General features: G+C 38.2%; 1 protein-coding gene across 6 annotated transcripts in view; it reads right to left on the reverse strand.

The window, feature by feature from the left end:
- LOC132257021 (forkhead box protein P1) overlaps positions 1-4568 on the reverse strand; it is a 106901-nt gene extending 102333 nt beyond the window's left edge. For all 6 annotated transcript variants that reach the window (XM_059753698.1, XM_059753697.1, XM_059753694.1 and 3 more), the window contains exon 1: positions 4172-4568. In XM_059753698.1, coding sequence (XP_059609681.1) covers positions 4172-4201 — 30 coding nt within the window. In that variant the 5' untranslated portion in view covers positions 4202-4568. The remainder of the gene's footprint in view (positions 1-4171) is intronic.
- Between the last annotated feature and the right edge of the window lie 7724 nt (positions 4569-12292).

A 12292-nucleotide genomic window follows, 5' to 3' on the forward strand; every position in this document is an offset into this window, starting at 1 on the left:
AGATTAAACAAATGTGTCAGATTAAGTGCCCTAGAGAAAAGTCTCCGATCGAAAAAAAAGTTTCGCAACTGTCCCAAAGGTTCAGCGTATAATTGGGCAAGAAAGTTGTGTTCACTTTCTTTGTGGAATCTCAAAAGATTTCATTTTATCCTCGTCTCCACACAATCTTATTACTCCTTGTTCTAGTTAGTATATTCGCATCACTTGTTACAATCAAAATGAAAAAAAAAAACAAAAATCGCGGAGGTAAAAATTACACTATTCTCGTTGAAACTTTTGCAACCACAGCAAGCATCACGCTTGTACAAGGTGACTCAGATTATGGTTACTAAGCACGTATCTAATGTAAAATTACTCTTGAAAGTAACGACCCCGTGGTTATGATACGAAATGCATTCATCGTTTACTAAGAATGTTTGTTATTTATATGTTATATTTTTTTTTATACATTTTTGTTACTACCATTTATAGCGATTGTAGACAAATATTCATTCGTATAAAAATGTGTAGCTGAGCCCATTGGCATCATAATAACACAGTCAGTACCATTGTCTTTAATTAGAAATATGTCCAGCCCTTTGGCTAAACAGAACTTCCCGGTCACCCATGATACGATTTCACAAGACAACGAAGGGAGGAATTACAAAATCAATTGGTGAAAATTGATGAGTGTGGTGTACGTTTATTCAATGATAGAGACACTCTCAAACCGAGTGGCCAACAAATGAAGACACGATATAATGGACTTGAACCTAAGTCAACAGAAACTTATAATCGAAAAGATCCCCTCAGTTGTGGGAGACTATCTGTTGGTGGTGTATGAGAGAGAGAGAAAGAGAGAGAAATATAATGCAATACAAAAAAAAACAGTTGAAAAAGCGAACATTGGAATAATTTGGGTTGCATCAGACAATGGCATAGTTCAAATTGATTTTACTTAATCTACTCCCTTAGTATTTTATTAAGTCACAGTGATATACATAGTGTCAAGACTGTATTTGATATAATATATGACAGTAATTTCTCGCTTTACCTAACGGACCACCCGGTGAGAAGATTAGAAATATTACCACCCTAATGATAAACAGAAGAGCGTCCCAAAGAATGCAAATTTGCTAATGCAATCACCAAACCTTTAGTCACCGTCAAATGGATAGCGAGTTTTTCTTAAACCTATGTCATTAAGCAATACGGAATTCAGATTTTAAGTTATAATAATTGTATAAGAACTTACAATATTAAACTTAAATTTTTATAAGTTTAGTTTTATAAGTTTATAAGTATAAGTTAAGTTTTATAAGTAACTAAAGCAAGTGCGTAATGCTCTTTACTTTAAAGAACAATGTCTATTATAAATTAAAATTACAATAACGTTTTTTAATAATCATTAAAATATGTTACATGGTAGTTGCGCAGAAGGTAAGGGCTGTAATAATATGAAACTTCACCGATGCCTTATCTCCCACGTGTTTGCCAAGGTAGATTATTAGTAAGTAGAACAACTTCGTATCGTATATTGTTACCTGTTCTCAGCAGACCAAACAATCGGATTTTGTTTTTTTTGGTCTATTAGTCGTTCCATTCTGCGATGAATTTTCGGCCCCATATGTGAGGGCGGACGATTCCGGAGTGTATATAACCATGAGGTGAACGAGCGCTACCGCGAGGTAGACATCGTCAAGCTAGTTCGCCTCAATAGACTAAGGTGGGCTTCCCATGTAATCCGGATGCATGGGGACGACCCAGCCCGGAAAGTCCTGGAGGGTAGGCTCTATACAACGAGAAGGAGAGGTAAGCCCTGCCTCAGATGGATCGATGGCGTGGGGCGGCGCAGAAAGAGGGCAGTGGAGCCAAGTCCTTAGTCAGGCCAAGACCAGCAACTGGTTATAGAGCCGACTAAGTAAGTCGTTCCATCTGTTTTTATTAGCGCCTAAACTGTGAGAGATATCGACATGTGCTGTACACCAGGGATTGAAAGTATGCTGTAATTCTGATAATAGTGTTTGATATATAAACCTCCCTCCCTTCTTTCCCCATATTTAAACGTGAAAAAAATGGATTTTTCGGCTTTATTCAGTCCCTAGGACCTGAACCAACTCAAAAATTAACTCCCACTGCCAGCTCCTCCGCCCAGTTTCTTCAGGCTCTAAATTTACCAATTGAAAATGATAATCTGCAGGATTCTTATCCTTAAGACTCTACAGATGTTTTTAAGACCTCATTATTTGCTTATTTTATGAACTATTTACGTCCCATTGGGAGACATAACTTTCTCCATTGGAGGAAATATTCGGGAGAGATTTCTTTTTACGGTAGTAGTTTTGTTTCTTTTAGGTTAGACTTGTCAATGAAATCATTTGGGGAAACGGAACAAAGTGATCGATGTGAAGAAAGGTAAGGTCCAAATTGAGTAACCAATTATTTTCATCTTTTGTCCACACCTGAGAAAGGGAAATGTTTCGAAACAAAGTACGGAGGAGAATCCAGCGTGTCCCCCCCACCGTGGGATTCGTGAAATATACAATCAATGAAGGGACTTTTCCATCGTTTTATCCTGGTGATTGGTCAACAACACTAAGACGGTGATGGCCGTAAATGAAAGCAAATGAAATTAAATGAGGCTGTGAGAAATGTACCCGCTGTGACCCAATAAATGTAAATGAATATAAGATTGAGCTAAAAAGGCCGGTTTCATCAACTTCCACAAATTCAACTACTGGCCGATATATTCAAGATAATCAGGTGGTGCTATTTCCTTGCGAGAGTTGTTTACTGCTTCGGTTCTGATTTAGTGTCATAAAGGGAGTAAAGACTATAAACTTGTCATTTTTTTAACTTATGAATGAGGGAAGTTTTATCACAAAATCCAGTCTATAGCTTCACATGGAAATTCGCGACACATCGATATGAGTCTAAAGCTCAGCTGGCTCTATTTAATTGGAAGTCACTGTATGTATGGAACAACCTATGCAAGAAATAATTAATAACTTTCTGCAATAAGGAAAAAGAGTATAGTAATAATTATTTCATTCTGCAAGTTATAATTTCAAGTTGAGTCAGAATTTTATCTCGGAATTCATTTCTTGTAAAAACATTCTGTTTTTCAATCTCTTTGATATGAATCGAGAATAATTGTAAACATGTCACTGAATTATCTGTTTTTGCAATATGCAAGATCTGATGCTTACGCAGGATTGTCATAGGAAAGTAATATAATGCATGGAACATGTTTCACCTTTTCATCAAAAGCATAAATGAACGAAAAATTTTTCTGACAAAAACTAACTGCAATTACTAATGAAAATGAATCTAGTGACAATTTCAGTGACGGAAATAACTTTCGCATTATGCACGTTTTACACATCTCTTTCCTCACGCACGCCTATCGTGAATGTGGTTTTGTCGCCAAAGAACATTTTCTCACAGTTTTTTGTCACTCCCGGCGCGGTTATTCACGAGATTCTTTTTTTCGAAAAGTGGTAAAAATAACCACGAATACATGATTGAAAATTATTGGCAAAAGAGAAATTAAAAAACAAAAGTTATCTTGCGAACTGGAATTTGAAATTTTCTTTTTAATTTTTTAATTTTTGCCAAAATTTGAGTCCAAAATTTTATTTTTTTTACTCAGACACAGTAATACATGTGTATTTTAATTCAAATCGTAATGGGTGGAAAACCGAAGGCTATGTTCTACTAATTTAAGCTATATTCAAGAGGAGTGTTATCAATAGGGTAGAAATTTTTCCATAAAAGATATAGGAGATGTCTTGTTATAGTTCTTCATAAATAAGCCACTTTGTGGATAATTTAAAAGTATTATTATTTACTATAAAAAAGAATTTTCACTCTCATTTAACGATTCACGAGACGTAAAAGTTACCTAAAAATCTAGATAAAAAGCCAAGACAGATTGTTGAGCATGTTTTTTTCTACATAAATACATTTTCTAAACTTTACGCATAGTGATATTGAGGCACGTGTCTTGAGGTCCTTGAAATGGCGCCGCCCAAGTGCTGGGTCTCGAGGGAGGCGCGTGCGAGCGAGAAAGCATAACTATAACTCGAACACGTTGAAAAAGGGAGGGAGAGCGCATGGAGAGTGACACAATGGGGGCGGGCACCACGGAACTTAGGGCGGTTGTGAGCCAAATCGGCTCCCCAGTAATCACCTGCATTTGTCTCCAATGTAATTTCAGCATAATCTTCACCGAATTCCTCAGCGTGCCACAAAACACATTGCCACACGCGTCAAAACTCACAGCACAACCGAGTGCGTGTACGTCGGAAAAACCATGTGACGATGCACTGAACACCCGGACCTAAACCTTACAGCTTGTCACCGAATCTAGAGGATGCGCGCATGGCAGCCAAAGAGTTTTCCATACGCACACGCATTTCCATCGAGTTAGTCTTACTAACATCGTTCGCGAATATGCACCGCTCGCTTGCGTCACATTTCTAGCTCTCCACGTGCCTAAAGATTTCAACGCCATAGGTAAAACCGGACTTCGGTATTATTTCCCAGTCAAAATAATTTGTTAAATATATTCAATGTAAAAATACTAAGACCAATGGAATTTCTCTAATAAAAAATTGATTTCTGATGTTGCGTTTTTTCGTCTTATTTCTTTCACCATATGTATTACATACAATAACCAATAGTTTTGGCAGGTGGTGAGTGAATAACATGAGTTGTAGTCTGTCCAGTGACGAACCAAACTAATACACCAATCTTAACAAACTTTATACATTGGCAAAGTTAATGACTCATTGTTTATTAAGTTTTCTTTTGGCTCTGACAAACAGGAGTTCTGGCGTGAACATTAGGGTTTAGAGACAGTCTCTTGCTGTGTTTCACAGCATAACGGTGATTTGCCTCCTGGATAGTCGGCATCTGAAGGGAGTTCGGTATGTACCACGGAGCATGTAAAATCATTCTTATTACTTTATTCTCGATACGCTGGACGATGTCAACCGTTGAACGGGCCACTTATCCCTATATTTACTAAAGAAAACAAGCTAAGCAAGCTAAGAACGACGGAATAATGAAAGAAAAGAAGAAACATAACAGACACAACAAATGTGAAGAGAAAAGCAGAAAAAAGAGACTTTAAAGTGAAAAAAAACTTGATAAAGCCTAAGGAGAATGATCAGCCTGAAAGAACTTCATGATGCCCCCCACAGTCTCATGCGCCTCACGCGGGAGGGAGTTATAAAGTGACATACCTGAAAAGAAGAGGGTACGGGAAAAAGTCTCATGCTCGGCTCTAGGGACTAGTAATACCTGGAGTCTGGTCGAACCACCCCTTGTCAAGAGGGAAGCCAGATATTCAGGACAGCCGCTGATGCAAAGGCGATCCAGGAAAATCAGGGCTCGCATTTGCAGGAAAGAGGACAGGTTGCAGCCCACCAGCATATCCCATCCATTTCAATTACTATTGTAAAAAGTTACATTCAGCAATTCTTAAGACGTATGAGAATCAGGCAGGTCGGAACCCACTCCAATGACTTCTAATGAAACTAAGCCACCTGAAGAGCAACATCAGACGACAGAATTATAAGAAATTAACAAGTAACAATAACACTGAATCACAGATTGACTTAAGGGCGTATAAAACGCTTGAGCTTACTCTCCCTAAGCCGAATTATCAGGTGTCTTGCCAAGTGATTAGGATGAGCCTCCAATTTCCTCCCGCATGTGCATTCAGCTGTAGGCTACTCGACACATATCAAGGAGCATCCGCGAAGCATCTGAGAATCTTGTAGTAGGAAGTGTTAAATAATCTCGATGTTAGAGTGTGAGGCAGTGCCCCACAACTGAATTCCATACATCCTGATTGGTTTAGGCATGGTCTTTTAGAGCAAGACCTTACTTTCCAGAGAGAGATTTGATTTCTTGCCAATTATCCACTAGAGTTTGCGGTCTTTCAGCCCCAGTTGGCATTACTTTGCCATAATGTGCTTACGCCAGGTGAGACATCTGTCGAGATACATGCCAAGTTATTTGCCAAGGTATGCCTGAGTCCCATCGTGGGTGCTGATGAGCTGGCTGAGTCTGGGTTCTCTAGTGCGCTCTGACCTGTCTTGGTGCACTCGCGTGGGTCACTTGAGATTCCCCTCCACACCGGGCATATGCGATTCCGCTGGCGTGCACTGAGCCTTGTCTGTAAAGCACTGGACCCAACATGCTGCCATATATAATATATATATATATATATATTATATATAATATATATATATATATAATATATATTATTATTATATTATATATATATATATAATATATACTAAACTGTATCAATCGCTGGCCAGGAGCCTTATCATGGACCTTCACAAAGAATGTTCTGTCCTCCAAGTAGGAGTTCAAGATGAGATATCTTGTGAGATACAACTGATGTGCAAAGATGATTTTTAGCTATCTGTCACTTTTTATTTTGTGAGTTACTTACTTCTTTTCTTAATTCGAAAACTAATTAATATGTATTACCCTCCACAGTTGTCATCTGATTAGCGTGCTCAAATGAAAAGATGATAAACCCATATATACCCAACACGGACGCCAGTATCTCTCAGCTAAAACAATGTCGTTAGAATATAAACCATACTCAATAGACTTATTGCACGCTGAAATTGTGGACCTGTGTGCCGCACACCCAGCTCACCTAAATGTCTTATAAAAATGTAAGAAGGACCTAGTTTTTAAAGAATTTCTGGATCGAGTAATTTCTTTATCAGTTGAAGTATATAATTAACTAAAATAACTAAAATTCTATTTTGTAAATCTTGATCCAATTTTCAATTTCAATTTTATTGTTTGAGCAAAACCTTAGGGCCTACCCCTCTTACAATTTGCTAATTATGAGAAAAGAAAAAGTCGAAAAACAGATTTAGAATTGACAAAACAAAGAAAAGATTTCAAGTCGTCTAGCTATTGATTATGATGGGTCACTGACCAGATCAGCAGCCTGAAAGTGCTTCCTGATGCCCCCCACGGTCTCGCGCGCCTCACGCGGGAGGGCATTGTAAAGCGAAACCCCCCGGACAAAGAGGGTACGGAAAAAAATCTCATGCTCAGCTCGAGGAACAAGAAGTCCCCGGAGCCTGGTCGAGCCACCCCTCATCAAGAGTGAAGCCAGATATCCAGGGCAGCCGCTGATGGAAAGACGATCTAAAATAATTAGGGCTCGCATTTGCAGGAAGGAGGACAGGCTGCAGCCCACCAGCACAATCAAAATCATTCAAATAATCTAGAAAATACATTTCTAACATGTTACACAACCTATATAAAAACGAACAATGTAAATATTGAATTGTGAATGGTATATTAGCAGCGATAAAAAAAATTCTCTCTTCCGTGGCCAACTCGTTTTAGTGAGAAGGAAAGAAATCATGGAAATTTACATATGGAATATAAAATCCAAGTCCTGAAGTTTGAACAGGTATAACTCTGGTTCCATGGGTTTGATATATACGTTTGACCCCATTTTGGAAACGTCTCGATCTGGACTATCGAAACTTTTAAGAAATTATCCCAAAGTAGTGTGACCTTGGAACAAAATTTTTCACTATGTTATGTTGTTCGTGTGAGAGATGGCATTATGCGAGACCTTTTCAATGAATATCAAATCATTCCGATCGGTTAATTAGAAGCGGAGGTAAGGTCATTTTAATTTTTGAAATTTGATCCCCCATGTGTAGGGTCCGGAAGGTCCTAGGTCCTTAAGTGGCGGTTCTTTGAAAAGGTCTTGATATCTTGATATCATACCAGAATTTGAGCCCGATTCAAGCCATAGGGGCTGAACAATTGAGGAGAGTGTATTTTAACACATTTTTTTTAGCTGTGATGTACATATATCCCAGCTAATGATACAAAATATTAAATGAGATAATAATCAATAAAATAGGTATTTGATACAAAAGTATGCAAAAATAATAATTTTTAAGATTCCAAGTTTCATTTTTAAACTTTTTTTTCTTTTTATTGATAAAACAGGACAGAAATACATGTTTCTTTTTTATTTAAATCATTGATTATCATTGTTTTCAAGGAGTGTAAACCTCTGAGTATGTAGAGAGGTGCGGAAATACGGTATCGTGACGTTTCAAGCGACATGCAAATCAAACGGAGACTGTTCTAATATTTTTCTGTATTTCCTCTCCTCTCTACTCATAGCGTTTGTTTACACTCTTTGCAGCGTTTTTCTCGTTTCCTAAACATTGCAATGTGGGCAACTGAGCAAAGACCGCAATATTTAGCTCATCTTTTCACACATCCTCATCCTAGTGGAATATGATATTAAGCGCCATATTTTACTAGCATTAAACTTACCGACAATTGAGTGATCAATAATGACTTTAAAGCAAGATTTAAAAATACACTTTTAGGGGAAAATTGTTGAAATCGACAATATAAGGACTAAAATCCTTTTTTTTCGAAAAATAGGTTCTTTAAAGTAATTCTCGTATTTTGCATCGATAAGTGTCGGTAAGTTTAAATGATTTAAATAAAAAGAAGAGTAAACTTAGAACACAGAAAAGAGAAATTTTGTGTCGCGATTTTACGAAATGTGGATTCGACAAATTAAATATGTAACACATTTGTGTGGGATCTTTGTGCTTTTCAGGTTCCAATAGAGTTGATTGAGAACTTCTAAGTAATTTTTGGGGTATGTGTATATATTTTGAGAAAGGAATGGGGTAAACGAAGTCACGACGCTAGCATGTGTTACAAATTATATTTAAATTGTTTTGCTTAAAAATGTATACCTATACACCCCTTCAGAGTAGAAACTTTCACCACAAATCACTGTTTCTCTTGTTTGCTGATTATTTGGATATCAGAGAGCATCACTTAAACACATCAAATAAATTTGTGAATTGTACGTACACTGTCAATATTAGGCCAAATAGCAGATAATATTTCGACTTTTATGATTATAGCAATGATTTATAAATATCAGTGTTTGAATTTTTTGAAAACAAAATGACAAAAAAACCAAGGGGTTGCTTATGTCGGAGATGCAGTGTCACTTGGTTCGAGATTCAGTCAAAATTCATCCGAGGTTATAAATGTTTACAAAATTTGTCGATATTCGCAAATGATCGTATTTAATTGTTATTAAGATTAAAAAAAAAACAGACGAAGCATAAAGAACCTGAATTTCGTGCAAATGCCTCAACATTTCATGCCGGCAAGGAAATGAAACGGCATTTAAGATATTTCGGAGAAGAATTTGCATCTCCGTGCATCGGAATGCAGTCGAAATGCAATATGCTGTGGCACTCAAAACCGATATTAGCAACCCCTTGAAAAAAAACTCTTCCTGTTTATATTCATATTGATTAGTTTTTATCTTTTGTAAAGCTGTCATATATGCATGTTGTGAAGTACATTCCATACCGAAGGTGGTCCAATAGTAGGGTTCCCTAGGAACTAGCCTGAGTGGCGAAAAAATACACTGCAGCTACTTTCGTAATAAAGTGGCATTTATTGTACATTTTGGAGAGTGGAAGTCCCCAACATAGTCTATAGGAAGAGCCATATAAGCGTCTACTATATGAGAAGAAGTAGGTGGAGAACAAGAGGTGTGGTCCGAGAAAGGGATACCGCATATTTGATGGCAGGATTGTCATACTGAAAAAGTTAAGTCCGTTCTGATTTTCTCAAAGCGCAGGCAGGTCTGATCCTTGTCATTAACTCAGCTCCATAGCGTAATTGGAAGAATGTCTCGTTAACGTGCTGTTTAAGTTACAACGCAACTACGCCACAACAAAAATTGTCTTACAGGTTACTCCGCGGTGCAGAGAACACATTTTGGTGGAGTCCACCGACTGTTTACGATGCATTTTGACGCGGGACACACGCTCTCGTCCAGCGGTCGGCTGATCTCTTGAAAAACTGTATTCATTAATATGGAGGTTCACCTTTCAGTGACCTGCACCTGAACACCCAAGGAGAAAGTAATTGAGAAGAGAGAACCACAGATGGGTTTGGGAGAGCCCATACAAGCCTCGCTATTATTGCTTCGTTCTTCATCAGAACGACTCTCATATTCATAGGCTCTGAATATTAATTGTCCGTAGGTAGAGTTACTAGCCTGAAGTGTGTGTTCAGTTGGAAATCGCGCATTTGATAGTTTGACGCGATAAAACGTCACCGAAATATCTTATTTTACACTGACCACTTATTATGAATGTTTGTATATCAACTTATCCGTTTTGTTTAAGCAATTTCTGATAAGAACTGTATACTAAACTCGATTCTTTTGATTTACACTATTAGATTCGAGAGAACATCAATATGTTCTGCATGAAGAGACGATAAAATGCGAATTTACGTATAAGGAGGCAATAGCAAGATAAGATTGTCACTTCTGAAACGCTCGTAAAATTTTGTGTAATTAGAAGAAAGTGAGTCACAACTTATGAACCCCAAAATCCATTGCCTTCACGCCAATTAAATCCCTTTCGTTTACACCCACCCTTTCAACCCTTTACCATAGCTTATTTTACTTATGGATTTTATGGTTTATAATTAAATTACACTACTGACAAATGACATAATGCTGGAGATTAAGGATTCGGCAAACTCTCACCAGAAGAATCAAAAAGGATTGGAAGGAAGAGACAAAATCAGGTTTGAGTGACCATCTCGCAGCGGCATTCCAGATGGTGACATTAAAATTTTAATTAAAACTGAAAGTTCATTTCGCCGACCCTTATAAACTCGTCAAATAGTTGACCAGAGAGAGGTTCAACAGGCGAGAAGACGCGAAAAAATGCCATGATGCGTGAAATGTTTGAACAATATCCTGTCAAGAGGGTCGCATTTATGCTACTTTTATTTTCTATTGTCTTAAACAGTGATCTTCTATACTCTTCTATAGTGATTCTTCACTGCATGTTGAGACTTTGTATACATGATTTGTAAAAGTAAAGACAACAATGGCTAATAATTGAGGCATCACCAAGGGTATCACAAAAATTATCGTTTTGTCATAATGTGTCACAACTTAAACAATAAATGGAGTAAAATGGAGCATTTCTAAAAGAATTTTTTTTTAAATTTAAACCTGGCTAAGTAATATTCAGTACAAAATTTAAAAAATTGAAAATTCCCGAATATAATACAAAATTTACCGTGATTGTCAGCAATCGTCTATAAAATGATACAAGTCCAAGTACAAGGTCCTGGCTTCCAATTTAGGAAATCCTTTCGTCCATATTGTGTAGATGTTATTTGAATATGACTTCCATTAATATTCATGATTTCCGGGAAAATGCGAGCACATTCTACAGAATTCGGGAACTATATTACTTTTATCATAAATTCCTTTATGAGCAAGAGTAAATAATTTTAAATTAATTTCGTTAGGCCTTTTTACCAATCGCTTGAATTATTAGATTCATTTCATTCATTTATTTTAAATCACAGCATGTACATTGTAGCCTCATTTGCGGCCATCGCCGGCTTAGCGTTGGTGACCAACCTCCAGGACAAAACGATGGAAAAGTCCCTTCGAGGATTGTATATTTGCGTTCCCTCGCAGGTTGGGGACGCTGTGCTGGTGGCTCGCGACGCCATGCTGGAGGCGGAAGGCCCGGCCATAAGACACAGGACAGGCGGTCAAGACAGTGCCCAACACAGACGCTAGTTATAGCGCGATTCACTAATTCGGTCGACATCTGCGGAGTCTAAAGTCCAGAGCCAGACCCTCGAGGACGCCGTTTCAGCGAATCAGACTCATGCTCTCGCAACACATTGCTCAGCACCGTCGGCGTAGAGAAGTTGAGCGATCTCTTGAAAACCTCAGAGAGAGGCCTCGGAATCACAAATGGCTCGCCCCTGCCACGGGCGGTACACACGAGCAGTTCACGAGTCACTCCACGTCTTAGGAATGAGGCAATTATCCTGGCCACATACAAATGACGGAGTGGCAGGATGTCTCATCTCTCATACAAAGAGCGCGAGTGGTCTCTACCGCGCGCAAAGGACATAGGCCTAATGAGAGACTTTTGGGCCCTTGCGAGCGGCAGCAGGTGGGACTCACATGAGTTGCCCATAGCAGGACTCCATAAGCAAGTCTGGATTCAGCCAGCGCAAAATATGTACATGGCCCTGATCAGCAATTACAAGTCATTGGAGTGGGTTTCGACCTGCCTGATTCTCATACGTCTTAAAAATTGCTGAATGTAACTTTTTACAATAGTAATTGAAATGGATGAGATGTGCTGGTGGGCTGCAACCTGCAAATGTGAGCCCTAATTTTCCTGGATCGTCTTTCCATCAG

Source organism: Phlebotomus argentipes, unplaced genomic scaffold (assembly GCF_947086385.1).
Source record: "Phlebotomus argentipes unplaced genomic scaffold, Phlebotomus argentipes genome assembly contig_75, whole genome shotgun sequence".
Classification (NCBI taxonomy): Eukaryota; Metazoa; Arthropoda; class Insecta; order Diptera; family Psychodidae; genus Phlebotomus; species Phlebotomus argentipes.